Genomic DNA, 26,769 nt, shown 5'->3' on the forward strand with positions numbered 1-26,769 from the left:
AGACAGAGAGAGATTTAATGCAAATCTCTCCCCTTCTTTCCTCCTCTTCTCCTCCTCCCCTCCTCCTCCCCTCCTCCCCTCCGCAGCCTGCCAGTCAGTCGCGGTGCTCCTCATCCTCCTCCTCACCTCCTCTTTCTCCTGTCTCCCCCATGCTAAGTGGGAACACGGTCACGCTCAATTAGGCCCTTTCAGGGTCCCGGTAGGCAGAGGCCTTCCTCTGACAGCCTGCTGGGAGACCACCCCGCCTGGAGTGGGAGACCACCCCGCCTGGAGGGGGGGAGGATGGGGGCTGGGGGGGAGGATGGGGGCTGGGGGAGAGGATGGGGGCTGGGGCCTCCCCACACAGCAGCTCAACACTGGGGCTGGTTCTACAGTGCCAGTCGGGGGGCTGGGGGGGCTGGGGGGGGGGGGGTGGCAGCGGTGGGGGGGGACTGGCGCCAGCCGTTCCCAGCCCCCCAGCCCCCCGCGCCCCGTCCCTGCCTCCACCTCCCCTGTGATAGGTCTGGGTGTGGAGCTCAGCCTGCAGGTGACGTAACCCCCAGAGGGAGGAGGGGGGAGGAGGGGGGAGGAGGGGGGAGGAGGGGGGAGGAGGGGGAGATTAGAGCCACTAGTGTAGAGGTCCCTGGCACCTGTTCCTGTTTGACACAGTGGGGACAACACTTGCTCTAAAGGGTGCTGGGCGGCTGTTTGGACCAACAGGACACCCATTCAGCCAGTCCTGGACAGACCTCAATCACACACACATACTCTCCTCACACACATTCAGGTGCTGACAGACTGACCACACAAACACACTGATCGACACACAGACGCTATACAAGACAGGAGAACCACAGGCTGTGTGACAAACAACTTTCCCTCTCTTTTTCTCACCCCTCTCACTCCTAGACATGCAAACACACACACACACACAAACACACATGCAAACAGTCACAAAAAACATTCACACATACACAGTCACATTCACAAAAACCAATCCTGCAAATTACTGTTGGATCAGAGCTCTCCTATACAAACAGCAGGGGGGATCTGGGTACCCAGAGAGATAGACTATACATGTTATAGTGTGATGGGGAGAATGTGTGTGTGTATGTGTGTATATGTGTGAGTGTTTGTCTCTGTGGAAGTGTATTTGTGGTGTGTGAGTTTGTGTGTAAGTGTGTGAGTATGTGTGTGTGTGAGTTTGAGTGTCTTTGAGTGTATTTGCGTCTGTGAGTAGCAGTGTGTGTGTGTGTGTGTGTGTGTGTGTGTGTGTGTGTGTGTGTGTGTGTGTGTGAGTTCGGGTGTGGATGTACATTTACATTTAGTCATTTAGCAGACGCTCTTATCCAGAGCGACTTACAGTAAGTACAGGGACATTCCCCCCCGAGGCAAGTAGGGTGAAGTGCCTTGCCCAAGGACACAACATCAGTTGGCATGACCAGGAATCGAACTGGCAACCTTCGGATTACTAGCCCAATTCCCTCACCGCTCAGCCACCTGACTCGGATATACCGGATGTATATATATGTGTTAGAAAGTTGTGGATCCCTCCAGATGACTGTAGAATAAATGGCTGTGCTGTGCTTACTGGGGATTAGTTTAGCTCCACTGAGCAGTTTGTCAAGACGAGAGAAAAGAGAGGAGAGGAACGAAGAGGACAGGAATGAAGAGAAGGAGACAGGAGAGGAGGGGAGAGGAGAGGAGAGGAGAGGAGGGGAGGGGAGGGGAGGGGAGAGGAGAGGAGAGGAGAGGAGAGGGGAGGAGAGGAGAGGGGAGGAGAGGAGAGGGGAGGAGAGGAGAGGAGAGGAGAGGAGAGGGGAGGGGAGGAGAGGAGAGGAGGAGAGGAGGCAGCTCTCTAGTGATAGTCCTATTAGCAGATAGTACAGTACAGTATAGTGTGAGTGCTAGGAGAGTTCGAGCACTGCTGTGCTGTACTGTATCGCTGCCTCTGCTGCCTGCTCTTTATTTAACACATCCTTCTTTGTGATCAGGGTAATTAAGAAAGACTGGAGCACAATGACAAGATCACACAGTCACACACTCACGCACACACGCCTCTCATCTCCGGGTGGGTTCTCTCTGATAGCACTAATCAGGGAGGCTGAGGTCAGGAGTGCTGGAGACGACGAAGGGAGAGAAATGTCCCAGTATCTCTACGCCTCTCTCCTCTCCCCTGCCTCCCCTCTGTCTCTTCTCCCTTTCTTTCCCTCATAATAGGAGAACACAGAGAGAGAGAAAGAGAGAAAGAGAGAAAGAGAGAGAGAGAGAGAGAGAGAGAGAGAGAGAGAGAGAGAGAGAGAGAGAGAGAGAGACCTTCCCGTCCCCCCGGACTGATTGACATGTACGCGCTAAGGGAGAGACAAGAGAGGGGAGAAGGAGGGGAGGAGAGGTGGTGGATAATTCCCCTGGCTATCTCAGCTCTTAAAGGCTGTCTTATCCTTCGCACCTTTCACTCTCCCCCCTTCCCCCCTTCCCTCTCCCCCCTCGGACCCCTTTTCTCTCCACCTCTCCTCTCGTCTCACTCGCCCCACTCCTTTCTCTGCATTCTCTCCTTCTTTCCGTTTCTCTTGTCTCTCCCCTCCTCTCTCACACTCGGGTTCATTATTGGAATGCTCTGACCCTTAGGGACTTCGCTCACTCTCTCTGCCTTTCCAGTCCACAAACCCCACAGCCGGACAAAAGGCGCCTCCGGGGCGATTTGAATGTGAAACAGGGTGCTAGAACAAACTCCCTGCTTCTCCCTGGTGGAGAAACCTTAGTAGCCCTGGTCCAGGGCGGCTGTGGCAGCCTCACCAACCCCAGCCCCGGCCAGCTAGCTCTACCCTACAGAGACAGCTGCTGCCATAGGAACAAGAGATACAGCCAGATAAACGTATAGGGAGGAAGAGAGAGATGAAGAGAGAAGGAGAGAGAGTCGGAGAAAAAGAAAGAGAGGGAGATAGATAGATAAAAAAGAGAGTGAGAGAGATGGCGGATGGACAAGAGTGAACAGACACAGTGGCAGCAGAGAGGGCACATGGCGTCAGGGAACACGCCAGGAAACAGACCCAGCCTGTTTTGACACTCATCTTCTGAGACGAAACAAAATCGTTACACCAAGTGTGCAACACCACAATAACAATGTCAATTTGTGTGACATGTCGTGACATATTAAACTCCTCAACAATTACGAGTCAGTCTCTTTTGAAAGCCCTATATAAGCCGTCGCTGGCTGGTGAACTAATAATCAATCAATTTACTGATCATGCGTTGTCTGTTTAGAAACGGGAGATCTTTCGGTGGTTGCGTCTCACTACGCAGCACGAAATTAAAGAACTATTCCGTGGCAGAAGCACCGGGCCTTCCCCCGGACGATAAAGGTAATAAAGACACTCAACACTGTACAATCCTGAGGGCTGTGCACCTCGTATTATAGAAACTCTGCCGTGATCTGCGGTTACTGACTATAAGCATAAATACAGCAGTTTTATTAGAACCATTTCACAGCCAACTATTTTAGTGTAATGCGTTCGGAACACCACCTTGTCCAAATTAAGCATCCGTAAGGCAATTGTAGCAGACGGCGCTGCCAGCCCGTAGCGCGAGACCCTTAACCGGGACCCACAGTGAACAGTATTATTCCCTTGACTTACCACTGATTGTCGCGTAAAAAGGTGCGCCTGGGACGCGGAGTTTAAACAGTTCTGCTTTTCACGGTCTTTTTTCTCTCCGTTGGATTAAATCCGGTCTGTAAAGCCAGGTTAGAGAGCGCAGTCCCCGTAAAAAATTCTCGTGCAGCACCGGAATCCCAAATGCTGTGTAGTAAACTAGCCTACTACTCCTCACTGTCGCACCTGTCTCTGGCAAACGCTAAACCAGAGCGCCAGCGTGACATCCTTAAGACAACTGTGTCGTTGGTTGTGTCTGTGGCCCCCTCTACCAGCAACACGCACAACACCTGTCCTCGCGGCTGGAGAACACACCACAAAGCGCTTCTTATGTCGCGCTGTGACACATGGCGTTTCCCTATCAGCCTTGCTGCAATTCTTCTCCTCAGTCAAGACAGCCGTCCAGAATGCTGAAAGTAATTTAGAAGCGCAGCTATAGCTGACCGGCGGATAAGAAGGGCGCTGATTACAAAACAAGCCCGTGCGGCGTCCGACGGCTCTCTACCAGCTGTGCTGAGAGATTTACATCTGTCTGTATGTATCGGCCAGCATTCTCACAGTTGCGTGATCAATCATCTGTCCCAAAAGTAGTTATACTGTGTTCAGTGAAGCTGCGCACGACCGCCTCTACTCTCGTCTGTAAAATGTCATTACTGCGTCTTTTCCCACTTCTACTCTCTTCCAGTAGAGGAAAAGCATTTTTTTTATCTGCTTGCTATGCGCCCCGACTGTAGTAATCTACACCTTCCCGCCCCTGGGGTCCTGGCGGAGCCGACTTCCATTCATACGGTTTAGGAAAAATACTTGTCAGTCGCGATGCCCTGTGGAGGTTTGTAGGAGAAGGGGGAGACCAGATACGGAGCGTTCCTAGCGGGCGAATACAGCATCTTTCCCGGCGCAGTCCGTTTCTCCTGTCACCCTCAGCACAGCTAGCCCAGGAGCGAGCTCGTGCCAAATCCTGAAGCAGAGCTCACAGCGACTGGAATGGAATTAAATCCCGACTAATCGTGAGGTTTTAATTAGACTAATTGACTAGTAATAAAATAAATACGTTATAGCCTAAACTAGAATCATGATAAGAAAAGACTGCACATTAAAGGTGACCTGTTATCCAGGTATCACATTGTATTTGGCTTAACCTTTCGGATACAAAACAAGTGAGGCGTCCTCTTTAAGTGTCCTACTACTATGTCCTAAGTGTCCCACATGAGCCTGCATCCGAAGTTGTCCCACAAAAGCACAAAGTGTTTTTCTCTGGTAAGCCTATAGCTTTACATCCTCTCAACATCGGCCTTCATGTCTCTTTAAAATCCTGCTCTAAAGTAGTACAGATGACACACACACACGTGCACACTATATACTGTGTACACACAGCAACACCACACGTACAAACGACCGCTTAAAAGCAGGTAAGGATGTGACCCTCTCGATGACCATGTTTCTCCTCAGTGACAACAGGCCAGGCCTCATGTTTTTAGAGAGATAGCTGTTGGCCAACCAGGTCACAACAATAAATCAATTAAAGTGTGAATATTGGATGCCTCCTGGCATATGCGTGTTTGTCCGTGTCTGTATATGTTTGTGTGTGTGTGTGTGTGTGTGTATGTGTGTGTGTGTGTGGTTGTGTGTGTTTCTGTGGCTGCCGGCTTTCGAGTTTGTGTGGAAGTGTGTCAGTATTGGGTGCCATATTTATGACTGTTCACATACACCCGTTGAATCGTTATGTTTATGTTTATATTTTGGATCCCGCCGTAGATAAATAATTTAATTCTAAATTAGTAGTTGTGGTTCTGAGTCTCCTGCTTTGCATCAGCCCTGTGAAGCTAAAAGTTTTGAGGAGTTAAGTCAGGAGATAGAAACTTCAAATTCAGCGGAAAAGTGTTTCTTTCTTTTGTGTTGATCTCCTGTCAAGAAGAGAAGAAAAAGAAGCTGACAGATAAATAATTAAATAAACAAAACAGTGTTTTGTTCTTCAGCTCTTTCATCACCCACACTGTCTCCAAGCAGGAGAGGCAGACATGCAGACAACCAGGCAGGGAGACAGGCTGGAAGACAGACAGACACGCTGGCAGGGAGACAGGCTACGAGACAGACAGACACCCTGGCAGGGAGACAGGCTACGAAACAGACAGACACCCTGGCAGGGAGACAGGCTACGAGACAGACAGACACCCTGGCAGGGAGACAGGCTACGAGACAGACAGACACCCTGGCAGGGAGACAGGCTACGAGACAGACAGACACCCTGGCAGGGAGACAGGCTGGGAGTCAGACAGACAATGAGGCAGAGAGACAGACAGACTGTCTGGAAGTCAGACAGATCTCTGTAGACCTGTTCCAGATAAGAAAAGAGCTGTGAGTCGCAATAGAATCACAAAGGTTGGCAAAAAAAAAAGAAGTGTGACCTTTGATGGAGAACACTGTGCTTTGTAATCTTTCAACCACATCGAGGAGAATTTCGGTGGCAAAGCAGTTCTCCTGTGATGAGGGGAGGGAAGGTGAGGGGAGGGAGGGAGGGAGGGAGGGAGAAGGAGAGGAGAGGAGGAAAGGAGGAGAGGAGAGAGGAGGAAAGGAGAGGAGAGGAAGAGAGAGGAGGAGAGAGGAGAGGGAGGAGGAGAGGAGGAGGGAGGAGAGGGAGGAGGAGAGGAGGATGGAGGAGAGGGCAGGGAAGGAGAGGAAGAGGGAGGAGACAGGAGAAGAGGAGAGGAGAGGAGAAGAAGAGGGAGGAGAGGAGAGGAGAGAAGAGAAGAGAAGAGAAGTTAGCGGAGGAAAAGGATGATGCCAGAGTCGGCTCAGTGTGTCCTTGGGTTCCTCGACTCCACAGCAGGCACCGCTGTTCTCTGGAGCAGGGCCCCACAGGGCAGGGGGCAGGCCAGGGGCGCGCACAGCCAGCCTGTGATCAGTGGACGCCCCCTTCTCCTCTGGGAAGCCTTTGTTGGTCCGTGGAGCAACAACACGGTTCATCAGATGGCCAACAGATACACTGAGATATAACAGCTCATGTGATGTCTGATTATACAAGATTACACACTTGCCAGTTTGTCTCCCTTTCTCCTCAACATCTGATGAAGGGGTCCAGATATCTCTCTTTCTCTGTCTCTCTGTTTCTCTGTCTTTCTCTCTCCGCGTTGTTGCTCCACGGACCAACAAAGGCTTCCCAGAGGAGAAGGGGGCGTCCACTGATCACGGGCTGGCTGTGCGCGCCCCTGGCCTGCCCCCTGCCCTGTGGGGCCCTGCTCCAGAGAACAGCGGTGCCTGCTGTGGAGTCGAGGAACCTCCTTTTCCTCCGCTAACTTCTCTTCTCTCCTCTCCTCTCCTCCCTCTTCTTCTCCTCTCCTCTCCTCTCCTCCTGTCTCCTCCCTCTTCCTCTCCTTCCCTGCCCTCTCCTCCCTCCTCCTCTCCTCCTCCCTCTCCTCCCTCCTCCTCTCCTCCTCCCTCTCCTCTCTCTCTCTCTCTCTCTCTCTGTCTCTCTCTCTCTCTCTCTCTCTCTCTCTCTCTCGCTCTATCTCTCTCTCTGTCTGTCTGTCTCTTGTCATAGACTCAATGTTGCGGTCCCTGTTTTGTTGTAGTGGTGATATACTCCAGGGATCTCCAACCCTGTTCCAGGTGATCCGCCTGCCTGTAGGTTTTTTCTCCAACACTAATCTTGCACACCTGATTATAATAATCAGTTGGTTGATTAGGTAACTAGTGTCAAATCAGGTCAAATCAGTGTGGTTGGAGCAAAAACCAACAGGCAGGCAATTCTCCAAGAACAGTGTTGGAGAGTCCTGCCTAACAATATGTTCTCTTCTTATCTGAATGTTCCAGTACGTTTTGACCTGCTTTTGTAATACTCTGCAATCTGGTCTGGCTGAGTCTTGGCCTGCACTTCTCACGGCTGTTCATAACGATGAACACATGTACAGTACTCACTAATACAATCAGCCAGTGCCCAGCCCACAACCCATGGGTATCAACTTGATGTCTACAAATGAAAATGCAATTACTGAGGATTTTCACTTGGTGTATGTCCAGACCGGACATGATCAACGAGTCGACCGGTTCAGACCGGTCTCCGAATGATTGGTTTAGAGAAAAAAAGTGTGTGTGTGTGTGTGTTTTTTTTTTGCGTGTGTGTATTTGTGCGTGTTTGAGAGGGGCGGAATGCTGGCAATGTCATGGCCGCCATCAATCTGTCTGTGTGTGTGTGTGTGTGTGTGTGTCTGTGTGTGTGTGTGTGTCTGTGTGTGTGTGTGTGTGTGCAGCAGGGTGGAGGGTTGATGAAGAGGGAGAAGGGAGAGGGAGGGAGTGGAGAGAGGGGAAGAGAGATAGAGGAAGAGATAGAGGAGACAGTGGAGGAAGAGAGGAAAGGAGAAAAGCAGACCCTGCTTCTGTTTCTGTCTCCTGCTTACTTGCTGGCTGACTGGCCGGCTGGTTAGCTTTCAGACTGGCTGTTGAGCGCCCGATTAAACTTACTATGGCTGGCTTGCCGCCTTGCTGGTTAGCTGGCTGGTTGGTATGGTGACTTCCTGACAGCTTGGCTGGCTCACTGGATGGCTGACTGGCTGACTGACTGACTCAGATAAGCAGGCAGTGCCAGGCGTGAAATGAGCCTGCTAGTATAAACACCAGAGGATACTCATGTAGGCAGCAAACAAACAGAGTTTGTGAAAATCGTACACTAACTGCAGTGCTGTGGTAGTGTTACCTGCAGAAGGCCACAGACAGCGGGGGGGCCTCCTTAGAGAAGGTCTACCCTTTACTGCTGGGGAACCATTGATTAGCCTGTGTGTTGCTTCAAATTTCTGCTGCAGTTTTTGTCTCGCCCAGAGCTACCAAACTTAGGCTCGTACTTTATGAGGCAGTGTTTTTATGCGGTAGTTGCTGATTTTAAGTTTTCAACAGGAAGTCCACAAATCATAGTCGTGATATGCTCCATCAACCCCCTCAAAGGTCATATAACTCATTGTACAATACTGCTCTGTATCAATATGTCGTTTTCTGAATCCTAATACTGAAGAACACAGCCAGGCCTAGCTAATGACTCTCAGGAGACTTCACCAGAACGCTGATCTGTTCACACCTCCGGTATATGTTCAATTATTACAACCCCCCCGACACACATAACCGTTTATGTATTATTTTTCGTGACTATATCTAATTCGCATCATAAATCTGTTGTAGGAATCCTCCGTGGTGGAAAAACACAAGAGAATCTCTCTGTAAATTAGTTGATTTTTCGTAAAACACCGCTGAACCATAAACATGCCGTGACTGGTGAGAATCGATCTAATCCTTAAAACTAAAAGCCCTGCGGAGCCGGTAAAAAAAGCACCGTGCTCTGGACGTTGGCAGTGGTACTGTAAGCTACAAGAGGTGCCCGATACTTCAGCCAGACACTCAGAAAAGGTCCACCTCAACACCATGGTGTTGTTGTCACACTCTGATGCATGGCCAACCCCTAGCTCTCTATATTACTTCCACGTGAAGTATGTTCTTGTCCGCTCATATCCCACCAGGCCCGTGGTCAAGGTCACGCCTTATTAATACGTCATTGGGCCATATATCGCCAGGGCAAGAGTTCAGATCAGGTTTCAACCTTGGGATGATTTGTTGCCGTGGGTTATATGTTACCGATACCTGTTAGTGGAGCTCGAGACTCCGGAAATAAGACACAGGACTCTCGGAAATGAAAGTTCGGGGTCTTAAGATGAAGGAACTGATTCAGGACCAGGGTTCTGCCCTGCACAGATGACCTCAGTCAAAATGCTGGTCCTAGACAAGCGGTGACAGGTGATATATCATATATGGGGGCCATGATTGTGTTGTGTGGATGGACTAGTGAAGCAACACAGCCAGCTGGAATTATAATCTGAACGTATTTAGAAGCTCAAGGATCCTTTGACCTCACAAACACTGCAGAGCTTGGAGCACTGTGAGGAAATGACAGCCATGATTTAAGCCAGGAGAAACTGTGTCGAGGAAAAACATGTTTGAAATGTTACCGGTGTGGAACACCTGAAACAGCTGGATTGTCCACGTTCACAAATCTCAGAACAAATGTTTTCCATTACTTTATAATTGTAGCGCATGCTTAGCTGAGACCACTTCTAGAGTGTGGATCAAGCTCTCTCTTTGATCCTGATGGATACTTTTTATTACTCTCGTTTCCGCTGGCAACAACCGCGTAACCACGGCAGAAGGACAAGCCAGACCGTTGAAAGTCCTCGTTTAGCGCTCTCGCGCCATTCTGGAACACACAGCATCCGATTGCACCTGGGGTCTAAGGAGGCCTTGAAGCCGTCCTGGAGAACCTTGTGTTCTCATTGCTCTCTGTCGGGGGATCTAAGGTGGAAAGAAAGAAAATAAAACCGAACAAAGCTGAGTTAATGAGACACAGACCATGTAACTAATTCCGAAGCAGGATGATATTGTAGGTAACATTAGTCGCTGTACCTCACTCTGAAAGCATGCCAGCAGACTGGGAGATGTGCTGGTCTGGTCGGGGAGCCTTCCCCTTAGGCTGAGGAGGGAAAAGGGATCGTTTTCTTAAGGCATCAGTGAATTCCTTGTTATCTCCCAATCTACAATTACTCAATCACCACAACAATTTAGGCGACGGTCAATTGGCTCAGTGGAGCATTGGGTTAGGGCATAAGATGAAACAGATGGCGCTCAATGCCCACTGGGCACGTACTGGTAACCTACCAGCAGAACAGGAGGAAGAGGAGGGCATAGGGGTGGGGGTAGAGGAGAGGAGAGGAAAGACAAGGAGGAAGATTAGCAGGAACAGACAGAGGGGGGATGAAAGGGTACAAAGGGGGGGGGCGAGCCTGAGTTAGAGGAAGAGGGGTAGGAAGAGAGAGGGGGGGGGGCTAGGGGGACGTTGGGGAACATTAAATCCCAACTCTCCATTGTATATGAGCCTTAACAAGGCCCATGATATATGAGTAGACCACTGAGGTCAAGGCATAGGACATGGCAGACAGACAGACAGGCAGGCAGGCAGGCGGGCAGGCGGGCAGGCAGAGACACAGACAGACAGGCAGGCAGGCAAGCAGGCAAGCAGGCAAGCAGGCAGAGACACAGACAGACAGGCAGACAGGCAGGCAGGCAGGCAAGCAGGCAGAGACACAGACAGACAGGCAGGCAGGCAGGCAGGCACGCACGCAGGCGGCCAGGCAGGCGGCCAGGCAGGCTGGCAAGCAGACATGTTCCAATGGTGTTCTTCCACTCAGTTGTCAGTTTCGGGTCTTGTACTGCACACCAGGATTAATGTTGACTTTCCCGGGGCTGGCAGGCAATAACTAATGTGTCCATAGAATTTCCTTGTCCAAAAAGAAATGTCTGCAGCCACTCAGAGTTATGATAGCCATATTCAACTCTTCTATGTCAGCCCTTCCAGCCTATTGGATGACTGAACATAAAAGGACAGACAAATGAAAATTCTAATATTCCAGTGTAATGGCAATACCCTGAATGAATTGGAGGACTTTTTAAAGGGAAATTGGATCTTGCATAACAAACACGCTTAATAGAAATTTAGCAACTAGCGCGCTGGGAGTCGCTTTCAGCCTGCTAGCGACACAGAGGCCTAGTGTTCCATAGCTTTTCAAGGCCATAAAGGGGCTTTTTATATCATTCGACTTCCACCTCAGGAAAGAATGGAAAATCTTTATCGCTTTATAAACAATTCGCAGAAAAAACCTTGCATAATGTATGAAAAATAAATTTACTCAGGCAACACAGGCCTCCAGTTTCTGTCCTTCCTCTCCTCTGCATATATGTTTAGTGAATGGCTTGGTGAAAAGACACGCAGGAATGTAGGGTCAGGCTCTGTGGGGGTCACAGGGAAGTTGTTTAGGCCTCCGTGATGTGTTCTGAAGAAGAGAAGCCTTGAGCAGCTCCAAAACTCTGGAGCTGTAGGGTGTAGCTCACCTCGTGGGTAAAGACTGCCCCCTACAGGCGGACGTGTTAGTTGCATGTTGTCAAACCGTGTCAGAGGTTGTAGAGTGAAATATCCGCAGAGATTCAGATGTTTGTTTTTGAGGGGGGGGAGGGGAGACTGGCTGAAATCCATGGTGACCTTTGTTCCTCGAGGACACCAGATGTGATTCATGGGCTGATTTGTAAGTGAGAGTTTATTGGACTTTGTTCTGCCAGGTGTATCATATTTATTAATATGAGTCAATTTCCTGAGCACCTGACTACTATGATCACAGGTGAAACAGTGGTGTGTGTGTATAAGTGTGTGTAGTGTGTGTGCGTGTGTCGGGGGACTGCCCCCTGAAATCTGATTGGCTACACCGATGTAGCGTCCCTGGGAACTCTTTCTGAGAGATCTTTAGTACTTGCATGACCTGATCTGACGTTGTGATATTAATTTAATTTCAAGTCATGCAGTGATTCTGTGAGCATGACACCGAGATGTTAAGTTTGCTTCATGAAGGAAAGAAGGGAAAATACAGTTACAAAGATAAACATGTCACCTTTAAGACTTTACCCTATCTTTCCATGTATGGTTATGTCTGTCATCTAACCTTTTATCAAGATGAGGAAAACAATCTTCCTAATCATATGTCTTGCTTAATCCAGTTATGAGATATCCTATCAGGGCCGGATGCATCCTGCTTTGACTGGGGGGGCAGTGAACATTTCTGGGGGGGCATCATGATTACGGAAGGGGGTCGTATAATTTTTTATATAACCATTATGTTATCATTTTTGAGTCTGCTTAACGATCCGAGTGTTAATCAGGCACGGAGCCAGACGTTATACACATTCGGGGCTTAACCCAAACCCATGACATATCCTGGGTTTGATGTGATGCTGGATAGGATCCTCCACAGTGCGAGTGTAACCATTTTGGCTGAAGTCAGAAGGAGCTTGGGGGGCGCGGCAGAAATCTGGGGGTGCGCAGCCCACCACAACCCCCCCGCCCCTGGATCCGGCCCTGTATCCTATGTCTGGGCTGCTTGATTTAACCTTAAAGATGATGGCAGAATATGTCTCTCCTGTCAGAGATAGAAAACAGACACAGATCTTAACCAAGTACAGGCTCCGTGACCACAATTTGGCGATTGAAAAACACAAACACAAAAAGGTTTGAGGTTGAGATAGACATGCACTTCCTCCTACAATGTAAAACATTCAAAGAAAGAAGGATCATTTACTGTAGTTCAACTCTAATTTCAGCCAACATGCCACAACCTGCTAAAGACACACAGCACTCACACCTTTACACAATATACTGTAACCTTTTAGTATTTTCTTGTTTTTATCTATTAAATGAATGTATTTTGTTTATTTGATGATGCTTTGGCCTTGTTTTCATTGTGACATTCATGCCAATAAAGCTAAAAGTGAATTTAGAGCCTACATCAACTTTCTATTCTACTTTGACACAGCAGCCACTGATTGGTTAACTTTCGGGAACGGTCAACTCCGCCTTGTCTCGTGTGTTTCTGGTAAAGAGGCTTGATCGCGACCTGCCTAGTTCAGAAATTGGCTGAACGCGGGTCATTGCAGGACAGGACATCAAGCATTCAAATCAGGTCAGTGACATTAACTGTAAGATCGTTGCCCAATTCTTCTAAACTAAATGAAACTTAAAAGTTAAAACGTATGCGTTAGCTGCTAAACACAACAATTTGAGCCTATAGTCAACGAATGTTCAGTTCGGCTAGTAGTGATATATATTTTATGAAATTAAGGCATTTAAGGCTATTATAGCCAGCCAGCTGTTGTTCCAAGTGCCCACTAACCTTGAACTTTTGTAGCCAATTTAAACCTTATTTGCCAAAATGTCTACTGTAGCAACGCAATGTCTAGATAGCTGTCACTGGGAAAATCCCCATTTTGAAGTAAAGTTCATTGGCTTTAAATAGTCGAGAAGAGTCTTTCCCAATCAGTTTTGCACAATATTCTTACCAGAAGATGACAGTTTGACCTGGTGTCTATATTATTACGCATCCCTTGTGATACGTAGTAGGAAATGAGTCATTCTTCTTTCATCATGCGATAGATACTTGGAATATCAGAGCACATTTCTTGCTGGAGGCCTACCAAAATCTGAATCAGAACAGGAATGTTAATGCTGGCGGCTTTGGAGAGTTAAACTGGTCTGACTTTCGCTTTTAGCGACATTTCACTACCAGGACGTAGCTGTATTAATAAGGCTGTCCGTTGTAACAGCTATGAAATATACTGCCGGAATAAACTGTTCCTTTATTATATTTCAAATGTCAGTAAAAAGTTCTCTTTTGCTGGCGGTTTAATGGCCTTCTCGTGTCCACTATAGGCGTATTACAAAGATAAGTTCGTTATGTGATGTCCTTAGACTGGTTCATTAAGGCCTGCCATCTTCATAAAAACACCATACAGTCGTATCAGTTGCTTATATCTAGCCATCTCCGTTTGTGGGTTGTTATCAGTGTCAGGTATTAAGTGTAAAGACTTTGCTCCAAGTAGTGTTATGCTGTCCCTCTGAAAAAACACCTAAATTAAGAACTACAGCTAAGGTATCTCTACCACGTGTCTCCTCTCCAACTGTTTAGTGTTGTAGGTGTGGGCACAAGTCACTTCAGGTCACGAATCACAGAATATTAGTCTCATCAGAACAGGAAGGCAATTCCTCTATAAAAAGACAACAGGGGAGAGATTCAGGGTCACTTAAACTATCTGAAGATTTATTGACATCCAAAAATAGAGCTCAGGTTTTAGGCTACTTGGGACAGCCTAGAGGCTATATAGATTTTTTTTAAGGTTTAAGGTTTGTTCCCCATATAAAGTGCAGGCACATTCTACTTATCAACCTAGCATTCTAGATACAAACATTCTACTGTAACTATGAGATCGACTGTGAGTTGAGAGAATTTAGAGTTAGAATGGTAACATCATTAGTGAGTGTTCCATCATTTCATTGTGATGTCATCCTCTTTGATTTTGGGATATTTTGGGAGATTCACTCAGAACTTTCGTGATCATAAACTGTCTCATAGAATTTGACAGAGTAGATCTGACAGGAGTTTATTTCAGGTTGTTTGTCTAACCAGCAGTAAGACAGTGTTGAACTCCCAAGCCCCTCGTGGAAGACATTCAGCTGTCAATAAAGCTGCCAAGTCAAAACTCTGCCTGTCGATCCGTACATCCTGAGGTGAATATCTATTTTCTGCTCCCCCCCCTCTCTCCTCCCCTCTCTCCTGGCAGACATTGAGGACATCTTGTAACCATGGAAGACACTGGGAAGACTAACGCAAGAAGTGCTGACTCATCTGAGGTTGCTAATGGAGACCAGCAGGTGAGCGTCTCTTGTCAGTGTGGTGGTGAAAATTGAGTGATCGGGGGCCAGGGACGGATGTGATCACACTGTAGTTTCACTTCCAAATCTGAAGTGCAGAAGCTAGTATTCAGGGAGGAAGATGGGAGGTGGTGTGTTGTTGTTGATGGGTGTTTTGTGTCCCTCCCCCATCCCTCACCCATCCCTCCCCTCCAGAGCGTGGTGTCCCGAGTGGGAAGCCTTCCCCTGGTCAGCTCGGCGTGTGGGGTGGTCTCCACCGCCTACACCACCACCAGGGACAGCGTGCCGCTGCTGAAGGGTGTGATGGACGTGGCTGAGAGCGGGGTCAGGACCCTGGGGGCCGCCGCCACCACGGGGTCCAAGCCCATCCTGGATCGTCTGGAGCCTCAGAGTAGGTTCCTGTCAGACGGCACAGCTCCTCTCCTGGTTCCTGGAGAGTCGACACACACACACAGTCACAAATGAAGAGAAAGGAGTCATTTAGATACTGATTCATACACAGATGATGTACAGTAGTGCCTGCTTGCCGGTCGCCTGCTCACGTTTCTGTCTGCTTGGCAGTTGCGGCGGTAAACGAGTATGCCATGAAGGGGCTGGACAAGATGGAGCAGAATCTCCCGATCCTGCAGCAGCCTGCTGACAAGGTGAGCCAACCTCGTCCCTCACCTCCCCCCTCCTGCCTCACCTCCCCCCTCCTGCCTAACCTCCCCTCTCCTTCCTCACCTCCCCTCTCCTGCCTCACCTCCCCTCTCCTGCCTCACCTCCCCTCTCCTTCCTCACCTCCCCTCTCCTTCCTCACCTCCCCTCTCCTTCCTCACCTCCCCTCTCCTGCCTTACCTCCCCTTTCGTGCCTTACCTCCCCTCTCCTGCCTCACCTCCCCTCTCCCCCCTCACCTCCCCCCTCCTGCCTAACCTCCCCTCTCCTGCCTCACCTCCCCTTTCGTGCCTTACCTCCCCTCTCCTGCCTCACCTCCCCTCTCCTGCCTCACCTCCCCTCTCCTGCCTCACCTCCCCTCTCCTGCCTCACCTCCCCCCTCATGCCTCACCAGCACCAGAGAAGAGAGATGGATGTCTTATCACTGTTGATTCGTTTTGTTGCTTCTGAATTGTGAAACTTGGGTGTCGAGATCATTTCAACGTGATCCTGCACCAGAGCTGTTCCTAATGAACCATGTTCTCTCCTTCCTTCCACTCCATTCACCCCTTCCTCCGTTCTCTCTTCTCTCCACTCCTTCTCCTGGTCTCCTCTCTTCTTCCTTCCTTCCACCCCTCCTCTCCCCTCCCCTCTCCCTACCACTTCCTCCCCCCCAGCTGGTTTCAGACACGGTGGGTATGATGTACCAGTCTGTGTTCGGGGCCAAGGATGCCATGGTGGGGGCGATGATGGGGGGCGTGGAGATGACCCGCGCGGTGGTCAGTGGAGGCTTCAGCACCGTGATGGGAACACGGGTGGGCCAGATGGTCAGCAGTGGTGTGGGCCTGGTCCTGACCCGGTCTGAGGACTGGGTTGAACACAACCTGCCACTCAGCGAGAAGGAGCTGGGTCAGTGATTCGTGGATGAATGAGGGGGGAGGGGGGGGGGGTGTCATGGATTGAGAACTGATTGATTGATGAAATACTTATGTTGCTTTATGCCCAAGGAAAGATGCAACAATCAAATGTCATCCATCCCTCTCTCTTTCCATCTCTCTTTCCTCTCTCTCTCTCCCCATCTCCCTCCTACAGCTGAGCTAGCAGAGCCTGGTCCTAGTGTGAAAGAGACCCCGGCTGTGAAAGACACTCCGGCTGTGGGCTCCAGCTACTTCGTCCGCCTGGGGAAGCTGTCTGCCAAGGTGCAGGAGCGAGCCCTGCAGCTGTCCCTGCAGCGTGCGCAGCATGCCCGGGACTCCTCCTATGCCGCCGTGGGCCAGATCAGCAGCACCCTGGACCTGCTGGAGAGGGCTCGCTCGGCCAGCAACCAGCTAGGGGGCGCCCCTGAGCAGCTGCTCCAGCGCTGGAGGGACTGGAACGAGGGCCACCCTGGGGAGGCGGTGGCCATGGCGGAGGTGGACGCAGGACCCAAGGGCGAGACCGAGGTGAGGGATTCTGGGATATGTTTTGTTTTGATACGGGGGGGGGGGGGGTTTAATAAGGCTTAACTAAACTTGCCTTGTCACCGCCCCTTCGTGTAAAACAAAAAAAGGCTTTCTGTTGAAGGTTGTGAGTGGTATTTTTTGTATGAATATTCATTCACTGGCAAGGGAGTCAGATGGCTGAGCGGTTAGGGAGTCGGGCTATTAATCAGAAGGTTGTTGGTTCGATTCCCGGCCGTGCCCCCCAAAAAATGACGTTGTGTCCTTGGGCAAGGCACTTCACCCTACTTGCCGCAGGGAAAATATCCCTGTACTTACTGTAAGTCGCTCTGGATAAGAGCGTCTGCTAAATGTAAATGTGAATTATCACGTACACAAACGCAACCCCTTCCAGAGAAACATTTCTCTTTTTCCATCCATTCTACTGTGTTGTATTTTCCGCAGCTGGAAGGGAGGACCTTGTCCATGGTGCGGGGCATGAGCGACCAGCTCCGCACCGCTTGCTTAGGCGTGGTCTCCAGTGCCCAGGGTCTTCCAGGGGTGGTCCAGGACCAGCTGGCCAACGCTCGCCAGGCAGCCGAAGACCTGCAATCATCCCTGGGCAAGACCAGCTCCCTCACCCCTGTCCTCCTGGAGCAGAGCCGAAAACATCTTAAACAGGTCGGTCTGAGGCTGGATCCTAGGCTGCTGACCAATCAGGTTAGGCGACACCAGGGAGGATGTGGGTGCTAGCTGTACATTCAACTAACCTGTCCATCTCTAGACACAGATTTCTAATTCCTGACTTGTCTTGATACATTTTGTAGCAGCAATATTTCAAACAGATGGCAGTTGATTCTGGCACTGACACTGAATTAATGGTGTACCCCCCCCCCCCCACACACACACACACACGCACGCACCTGGCTCTGCTGTAATCTGCCCGGTAACAGCTGACAGGTGTGTTTTGTGTCCCCAGGTGCGACACTCGCTGGATGGCGTCATGGAGTACCTCCTGAACAACACTCCTCTGAACTGGCTGGTGGGGCCTTTTGCCCCTCAGGTCACAGAGAAGGGCGAGGGGGCGCAGTAGAACCAGGAAGGGAGAGCGAAGATTCGATCCGATTGGTTCTGCCTTGAAACAACCCTCGGGCATCTGTGAAGATCAGATGTTGTTTTTATAAAGCATAAGTTAGCGATATGGTGCAGTTGTAAAGCAAAAATTGTCCTTCTGATGGGATGTTTAGAGTTGTGGCCCCTCTAACACCTGGGGGTTGGTTTATTGGGGAGAATTTGAGCACTGATTGGCTGATACCGTGCTTTGACCTCGCTTTATAATGAGGCCTTAATGAGTGTGGCTTTTACGGTGTGTGTGTGTGCACATCACTCCCTACCACCTAGTTAATGATACACGCTGTGTAGAAAGTCTGCACTTGGATCTTTGCACTTAAGTCCCGCACTGCACTAGAAAATCCACACTAAGCTGTAATATCATGTGATCTGTGTGAAAATCTGATCAGAGATTTCCGACTACTGAAAATGGCAGCTATTCATGTTAGTTGTTGTTTGTTGTGGAAGGGAAGGTTGCTGTTGCTAAGACGCAGAAAAACATGACTTGTGAGCGAGTAATAAACTTGTGAACCTGTGTAACATTAGGCTTAGTGCATATCTGGGAGTCAGCATGTTGTTGATGATGTGAAGAGGCTCTCTGGTTTAACTGCTTTGCAATTCACACAACTCCTGCCTGATCACATATCTAATATATCAACTATATACTGGAATGCACCATTTAAATCCATATGTTTACATGGTCCCCTCAGTAACAATGAAAATATAAGCTTTAGTGAAATTGACAAGATTTGTCTGTCTAATGCTCCACCACTTCATAGTGCCTTAGCATTGTCAAATCTGACCTGCTGTTCTACATAATGCAATGAAATAATGTGTTTTTTGTTTCAATATGTCTGGCAAAAAAATAAAATATTTTAGAAAGTTTCTTTGCATATTATTTTACTTGACAAAAGATAAGTGCAGACAATATAGAATCTGGAAGATGTGTGCGAACAAGTTAAATACTGCACTGTCTGCACAGTAGAGTTATTTTTTACTCTTCCTCAAAAATACACACCTGATTGAATCATCCAATAGTTTCACTATGGGACGGAATATTGTATGAACTGTTTTTATATTGACAGCCGTGTTAGAAAAACCTGGTCCCACTCTTGTGTTTTCAGACTAAAGGGTTTAGGTCACTGTTTTCAGAGCATTGTCTTCGATCTATGAAAGAAAAGAAAGATTCGTGTATTTGAGGGAAAATATGAATTGTTGGTCAGGGTGACGTCATGATCGTTGTTTGAATGTCGGGAGCCAGCGCTGGTGAGGAGGCCGCGCGCAGTAACACACTAATTACACTTGTACATATTTTTTGAAGACCAAGGTCGACGACACCCTTCGACGCTTCGTATTTCAGGTACCGCTATGTTCATGTCAATAATAAAAACGGTCTTGTTAATGTACTTGAATTCGAATCGTCCAGGTGGCCGTTCGGATGCGTTGCTATTAGCTTTTAGCTTAGCTAGCACTACAGCTAGCCTAGCCTAGCTAGCTATCTAACCCAAAGACAAAGTGTGGTGTCAGATGTGGTAGCGACCGCTAGCTGGCTACGTGGTTGTTACGCTAGTTGGCTAGTTAGCTACATCGCTTGCTAAGCTAGTTCAACGAAAACAAAGTCGTACCGTTATTTTTCCAAAGGTCATTGTTTATTCTTTTGACTATATTATGTTATTAACTATTTTATTGAGTGTTTGCCTGTTGTTGTCTAGCACCTCAAAATTCTGACGTCGCCTGTCTTATTTGTTTTTTGCAAGCTACAAGTCGGACAAGACAGCTGAGCTATCTAGTTATTTGCTTGTATGTGAAGCGAGGACGTATCACAATTTCATTAGACTGCGGACAAACTAGTTAGACTGTTGTCAGTGACCTAACTAGTTGTAAAATATGCTTCTTGTATTTCGTTTGTTTGGTCTGAATCTTCGATTTCAAGCTACTGCAGATATTGTTCTTTGTTTTCAAGTTTGCTTGTCCCGACCAAAACATTTCATGAGGGCGCTGTAATTTATCGCTCGGGTAGATAGCAAGCCAGCAACCCTCACCCTAAAAGAACCATAGAGAAAGCACTGTTTTTCATTGTTTGTCGAAATGGCCAAAGTTTATTGTTTGCTTTGACTAGCTAACACTAGCTTGACTAAAGCTAGCTATTTACCCCCGTAGCTATAGCTAATACAATGATTGTTGTGACACAGCGAGTCCACTGCCATGACAATCTGGGAGACGTTTCTCATACATATCCATTGTTGAGTCAAACAAGGGGAGATGGTCTTTATTGTTTGTAATAAAAACCCACTCCATCATCAGATCAGAGTGCTGTCATCATTTATCCGACTGTATGCCTTTTGTAGCTCGGTGTAAGCACTGTTGTCAAGGCTGTCTCATCTTGTTTGTGTCATGGATTCAAGTAATCGCTTTGGTCAGAGAATTGACGCGGTGAGCTTTGATCTCACTGTAGTTGAGTCCTGGTATCAAAGTGATGCAGAAATGCTCGCAATCATCAAATACAGAAACGCACGGAAAACACAAGGATGGCATCAGAACCAGTTTCTTTTCTTGCTTTTGTAGACGTCTACCACTGCAGTCCTCTCCTGCTCCAATGCCTGTCTCCAAGCTCTTTTAGCCTATTTCTGATGAGGCTAGCTGTATCCTAGATTCCCAAGTAACCAAAAGGGAACCCAGTTTGAACTTAAAGCTAATTGTTGACCATGTTTATTTTTTCCTTGTAACCAAAAAGAGCACTTACCTAACTAGTCTTGACTAACTCTTCAACCCCCCCCCCCCCCCCCCCCATTTCCAGGACTCTCCTCTCCCACCCCCCCTCACCCCCCCCCTCTGTCAGTGAGCATGGCTCAGGAGACCAATCAGACACAGGTTCCAATGCTTTGCACTATGGGATGCGGTTTCTATGGTAACCCCCGCACCAACGGCATGTGCTCAGTCTGCTACAAGGAACACCTGCAGAGACAACAAGGCGGGGGTCGTTCCAGCCCCCCTGGTGGTGAGAAAGGTAGGCTGGTGGGCCGGCCTGGGGTGGGTGGGTGGGGGGGGGGGTTGAGGCTGCTAAAAGGGGCTGGAGAATGTGGTAGCAATTGATGCTCAACCTTGGCATTAAGAAAGCAAGAGAGAGCTTTCTCATTGGGTGACAAATGTTGTGCCTGTCACGCTGCTTGTCCAGTCAGAGAAGCCGTGTTGTCCTGTCTGTGGTGTTGTTATGCCTCAGAAAATGAAGGTTTGGGAAATCATCCACATCAGAGCAGAATCTGCAGCTTTGTGCTCTTTATTAAAGTCTGTGTGTGTGTGTGTGTGTGTGTGTGTGTGTGTGTGTGTGTGTGTGTGTACACAGCTGCCACGTCTCCAGTGGGGTCTCCGGGAGCAACTGGAGTGTCGGTGGAGAGCTCGACGTCAGAGCCCAGCGTGGAGAGTTTCCCACAGCCCGAGGACAGGACACCCAGGTAGGCTGGTAGGCCCTCTGCTGGGTGCAGGACACCCAGGTAGGCTGGTAGGCCCTCTGCTGGGTGCAGGACACCCAGGTAGGCTGGTAGGCCCTCTGCTGGGTGCAGGACACCCAGATAGGCTGGTAGGCCCTCTGCTGGGTGCACGACACCCAGGTAGGCTGGTAGGCCCTCTGCTGGGTGCAGGACACCCAGGTAGGCTGGTAGGCCCTCTGCTGGGTGCAGGACACCCAGGTAGGCTGGTAGGCCCTCTGCTGGGTGCAGGACACCCAGATAGGCTGGTAGGCCCTCTGCTGGGTGCACGACACCCAGGTAGGCTGGTAGGCCCTCTGCTGGGTGCACGACACCCAGGTAGGCTGGTAGGCCCTCTGCTGGGTGCAGGACACCCAGGTAGGCTGGTAGGCCCTCTGCTGGGTGCACGACACCCAGGTAGGCTGGTAGGCCCTCTGCTGGGTGCACGACACCCAGGTAGGCTGGTAGGCCCTCTGCTGGGTGCAGGACACCCAGGTAGGCTGGTAGGCCCTCTGCTGGGTGCACGACACCCAGGTAGGCTGGTAGGCCCTCTGCTGGGTGCACGACACCCAGGTAGGCTGGTAGGCCCTCTGCTGGGTGCAGGACACCCAGGTAGGCTGGTAGGCCCTCTGCTGGGTGCTGCTGATACGCTGCCAGCTGGAAGTCAGGGCTCTGACAGGAAGCTGTCACTCAGATGTTGTTGTGGTTGTTGTTGTTCATTCTGGTTCCTCCACCTTACAACTCACCACTCATGGACACTTGTGGATTATCACTCTGATTGGTTTACTTATTTATTCATGTGTGTGCGTGCATATGTGTGTGTGCATACATGCATGTCTGTGTGTGTTTAGCCCCAGTTCCCCCAGCCCGGTAACCCAACAAATGACAGCGATGAGCATCTCCCAGGACACGGCAGCCACCGATTCAGACCGGGCGGATGAAGATGAGGACGAGGGATCGTCCAAAAACACAGGTCCGATCCCCGACAACACACACACACACAGCAGCCCTTTTGTGTATTGTCTGAACACACACACACAGCAGCTCTTGTGTGTATTGTCAGAACACACACACACACACACACAGCAGCTCTTGTGTGTATTGTCTGAACACACACACATCAGCTCGTGTGTGTATTGTCTGAACACACACACACACACACAGCAGCTCTTGTGTGTCAGTCCCCAGATATGGAGTGTGTGTCTGAGCCGGCCCACTGATGTGTGGTCTCTCCTCGCAGGGCCGGGAGGGGAGGCAGGGCAGGCGGCGTCTGACGGAGACCAGACCCCGGATAAAAACAAGAAGAAGAACCGGTGCTTCACCTGCCGGAAGAAGGTCGGGCTGACCGGTGAGAGGAAAAAGAATCATAGAAATACTGGCGCCGGTCGCTTACTTCCCTTACTTTTGTCATTTCTTTGTTCCATCCTTCCTTCTGTTTTTCCTTTCCTTCCTTTCTGTTTGCCTGCTTCTGTCGTTTTTTGTTTTCCCCCTCCACTTGTTTGTTGTTGTTCCCCCATGACCTGCCTTCCTTTCGCTCCTCCGCATCGATGTTTTGTGCCCAGTCACGTCACATTAGTGACCTCAGTGAGGTCAGGGAGGAAGGAATGACACTATGAGGATCTCAGATTCTTTTTTCCTCTCTGTTTCCTGCTCGCTCTCTCTCTCTCTCTCTCTCTCTTTTTCTCTCTACTATCCACAGACAGCGTTCAAAGGGTTTACAGGGCATTGAACTAATCTGGGAACTGCTTGTATCTTCTCCAGTGTGAGCTATTAGGTGTTTGAAATGAAGATGCGTGTGTTTACCCCCGAGGCCCCTGCTAACAGGCCACGCTCTTCTCAGATCATACACAGCACTTCAAAAAGACAGAGCCGTTTTCATCACGCTGTCAAGGTCAAGCGTAACGAAATAATGTTGCCTTGGTCTGGTGTAGCAGCTGGGATGCTACACCACCCCGCTGTCACCCCGCAGATCCACCAGGCTCCTCCCCCCTGTTACCCCACAGGTCCACCTGGCCCCTCCCCCCCTGTCACCCCACAGGTCCACCTGGCCCCTCCCCCCCGTCAGGGGCTTCTCATTACCAAAGGGCTTCTGTTGGAGGACTTGTAACAGAACAGGCTGGTCTGAGTACGGGGCAACATACTGCAGGCTGGTGGGGCATTTCCCGCTCCAGGGCATTTCACAGTGTACTGCTGGCTGGCACGCGGATGTTATGTGCTTCTCATCCACAACAGCCCTGGGAAGTCCTTCCTTCAACCCTCCCCCCCCCCCCCCCCCCTGTGGACGTCAGTTGCTAGCCAACTGACGTCAGAGACCTACAAAGTCATTGTGCTCCAGTTTGAATGGAGCCAAGGGTCACCTACAGTACAGACAGTTATGCCATCAATGAACAGAGATGGTGGATAGAGAGTTCAAATCTTTAATGATGCTTTAGCGGTTTGTTTCTATAATGACGGGTACTCACTCACTCATTCAAATTGTTTATGTTGTCATTGTCCAGACAGTCGTTTAACCTAAGGCTTCTGGTACTATGCAGGAAGAACTATGCAGGAAGAACTCAGTAGTCAGTTGGTTGAGCGGTGAGGGAATCGGGCTAGTAATCCGAAGGTTGCCAGTTCGATTGCCGGTCATGCCAACTGACATTGTGTCCTTGGGCAAGGCACTTCACCCTACTTGCCTCGGGGGAATGTCCCTGTACTTACTGTAAGTCGCTCTGGATAAGAGCGTCTGCTAAAATGACTAAATGTAAATGTAAACTCACAGTAGATGTCAACCCTCAGGCTCAGCTGCCTTGTGTCAAACATCTCATCTGTTGTCGTGGTATCCGCCCCTCCCCCACAGGCTTCGACTGTCGCTGTGGCAACCTGTTCTGTGCCATCCATCGCTACTCGGACAAACACGACTGTCCCTACGACTACCGGGGCGCAGCTGCCGCCCGCATACGCAAGGAGAACCCCATCGTGGTGGCGGAGAAGATCCAGAAGTTATGAGCAGAGCTGGAGTTGCCGCTGGATTAACGTTCGCCCCTGACATGTGAATCTAGAACAATGGCTGTGTGGATAATAATACCGGAGAGAAAAAATGGCTTTCATTCGTTGATGGTAGTAGAGTGTGGGGGAGGGTGGGGGAGGGCTACTTGCCCCTCTGTCCTGCAATCCCTCTATCTGCTTCTCCCTCTCTCTCCCAGAGTTACCCTCTGTGTGTGTGTGTGCGTGTGCGTGTGAGAAGGATGAATGTTTCGATGTGATGGAATCAAGACCGCATTGTAGTAGGAGAGCATGTCTGAAGATCCTGTGTGTGTGTTTGTTTGAATGCTATGTGTGTACTGTGTGTGTGTGCATGTACGTAACTTGAGAGTCAGGGAGAGAGCTGTAGGGGATGGGGTGGGCATTAGTTGACTGTGGGGAGGGAGGACATAAAATTTTTACCCCTTTTTATTGTTTTTCAAACTGGGGGAATACAGCTCGTTTTAGTTCAATCTGATCCCTGCTTGGTAGTTGTTTTGAGCAGGGGTAAGCTGTTGAAGAGCATGGCCACAGGCCGGGCAAGGCTGGGGAGATTCCTGGAGGAGGGTGTATCGGCATCAGCAGGGTCTTCAGACAGCATGGGGGGGAAAGAAATCAACTCCGTAACAAACAACAATGTCCCATTCCTGTCAAATTGGCTTTTTTTTTGTTGGTTTTATTCTATTTATCAGGTATATTATTTTTCCCTGTCCTTCCTCTCCCGTTGTGGGCTGACTGAAGTTAACGTCTGTCCAACACACACCGAGGCTTTGCATTTTCAAGAAATGTTTCTCTTTGATATATTGACTTATCATAATAATGTTGGGTGCATGAACAGTGATGGGGAAGAGAGGGGTGGGAGGGGGTGTAGGGGGGCAAAGAAGCAGGGGGGGGGGGGGATCAAGTGAGCCGTGACTTAACTGAGTGATTGAATTCTTCATTTTATTTTTTCTCTTTCTGTTTTAATGAGTGTATGACATCAGAAGATCTATATTAATATATTGTAGTTAGCTTGAATTGTGTGATTGCATTCTATTTATTTTTTTATTATCATTTGGTTGGTTCGTATACTGGAGGATTGGAGGCATGTGTGAGCGAATCGGAACGATTTGTACCTACCTTAACCTTTCAATAATCTCCATCTGATTATGTAACCGTTAGAAATAAGAAAAACATGAAAACCCTTGTTCTGACGTGACAAAGTAGAGTCTGGTTAATAGGTACCCTTTAAAGCCGTGCAGAAAATGTCATGGGTTATTTTTGGAAAGAACAACCGCATAAATACGCCCCATTGCAGAGCACAAAACGGCATAAATATACAGCAACCTGATCAGATTTGTTCAGTGTTCAGAGGTATTTTCTAGTTTCGGTTCGGCAGGCTTGCTAAGGAGGCTTCACCTTCAACCAACCAATCCCCGGCCCTTAAACCCTGTCTAAGCCAATGTGGCAGCCAATCCCCGGCCCTTAAACCCTGTCTAAGCCAATGTGGCAGCCAATCCCTGGCCCTTAAACCTTCCCGGGCAGCCCACATTGGCTTAGACAGGGGGAAACCATATGGGTGGATATTCTAACCAGCCAATCAGAGGTCAGGCTGGAGCATGGTGCTAACAGCTGTCTGCTCCTCTCCCATCCCTGGGTCAGTATGCTATGTGCAGTCCTTTCAGATACTTCTACCTTAAGAGTCAAGCGAGTTAGGGTGTGTATGTTTTGGTGTAAAAAATCGCATTGGTTTCCTTGCTGCCAGACAAAATTGATCATGCACACAGAAGTAATTGACGTTACATGACTACACAGGCCGTTCGTGCAGTATCAGGGTTGATTGGATAGCGGGCCTGGTTGATGCTGGCCCTGCCTGAACAGAACCCAGCGTGGCGTTCCCCTTGGCGGACGCCATATTCCGTTCCCATGGAGACTGTAGCTCCATGTTCTCGAGCACCAGCAGACCTCAACTCAATGCTGAGCGACATCTGAGCCGGTTTATCTTCCTCCACTCTCAGCTCAAGTGAATAATAATCTTGTCGCGATACACTTCAGACCCAGAGCGACGGTCGCTGTGTGTGTTGTGCTTAAACTGTCCAAACCAGTTCCTGGGGTGCACTTGCATGCGTGCAGGGTCATTAATATGAAAGTGAATCTCTATTTTTTATAGTCGACTCGCACGCCTTTGCGAGCAAAACATGGGGACACCAAGCAGCTTAGGGCTCAGCGCATGCATGCTTGACCCCTAAGC

The 26,769-nt window shown here is 49.3% G+C and overlaps 2 protein-coding genes across 3 annotated transcripts; both read left to right on the forward strand.

Moving 5' to 3' along the window:
- The first annotated feature begins 13,042 nt into the window (after window positions 1-13,042).
- On the forward strand, window positions 13,043-18,918 carry plin3 (perilipin 3). 2 transcript variants are annotated; one of them, XM_062450702.1, is made up of 8 exons: window positions 13,043-13,165; window positions 14,820-14,910; window positions 15,106-15,301; window positions 15,472-15,554; window positions 16,222-16,453; window positions 16,637-16,986; window positions 17,428-17,682; window positions 17,942-18,918. In XM_062450702.1, the coding sequence occupies exons 2-8, from the start codon at window positions 14,842-14,844 to the stop codon at window positions 18,053-18,055; spliced, it is 1,299 nt and encodes a 432-aa protein (XP_062306686.1). In that variant the 5' UTR covers window positions 13,043-13,165; window positions 14,820-14,841; the 3' UTR covers window positions 18,056-18,918. The 2 variants fall into 2 exon arrangements, with proteins under 2 accessions (XP_062306686.1, XP_062306687.1); XM_062450703.1 differs by having other exon boundaries at window positions 17,428-17,643.
- A 360-nt stretch (window positions 18,919-19,278) lies between these two features.
- On the forward strand, window positions 19,279-25,786 carry zgc:77486 (uncharacterized protein LOC405808 homolog). Its single transcript, XM_062450482.1, has 6 exons — window positions 19,279-19,432; window positions 20,870-21,079; window positions 21,416-21,524; window positions 22,388-22,509; window positions 22,777-22,884; window positions 24,376-25,786. Exons 2-6 carry the CDS (start codon window positions 20,917-20,919, stop codon window positions 24,522-24,524), a joined length of 651 nt encoding a protein of 216 aa, XP_062306466.1. The 5' UTR covers window positions 19,279-19,432; window positions 20,870-20,916; the 3' UTR covers window positions 24,525-25,786.
- Window positions 25,787-26,769: the final 983 nt, after the last annotated feature.

This window comes from Osmerus eperlanus, chromosome 24, assembly GCF_963692335.1.
Source record: "Osmerus eperlanus chromosome 24, fOsmEpe2.1, whole genome shotgun sequence".
NCBI classification, from domain to species: domain Eukaryota; kingdom Metazoa; phylum Chordata; class Actinopteri; order Osmeriformes; family Osmeridae; genus Osmerus; species Osmerus eperlanus.

Excerpts from the sequence above, each read along its gene's own strand:
- plin3 (XM_062450702.1), top strand. The coding sequence starts at position 14,842 with ATGGAAGACACTGGGAAGACTAACGCAAGAAGTGCTGACTCATCTGAG. Across the intron at positions 15,302-15,471 it reads GGATCGTCTGGAGCCTCAGA|TTGCGGCGGTAAACGAGTAT; the intron begins GTAGGTTCCTGT and ends TCTGCTTGGCAG. Across the intron at positions 16,987-17,427 it reads GACCCAAGGGCGAGACCGAG|CTGGAAGGGAGGACCTTGTC; the intron begins GTGAGGGATTCT and ends TATTTTCCGCAG.
- zgc:77486 (XM_062450482.1), top strand. The coding sequence starts at position 20,917 with ATGGCTCAGGAGACCAATCAGACACAGGTTCCAATGCTTTGCACTATG. Across the intron at positions 21,080-21,415 it reads CCCCCCTGGTGGTGAGAAAG|CTGCCACGTCTCCAGTGGGG; the intron begins GTAGGCTGGTGG and ends GTGTGTACACAG. Across the intron at positions 21,525-22,387 it reads CCCGAGGACAGGACACCCAG|CCCCAGTTCCCCCAGCCCGG; the intron begins GTAGGCTGGTAG and ends GTGTGTGTTTAG.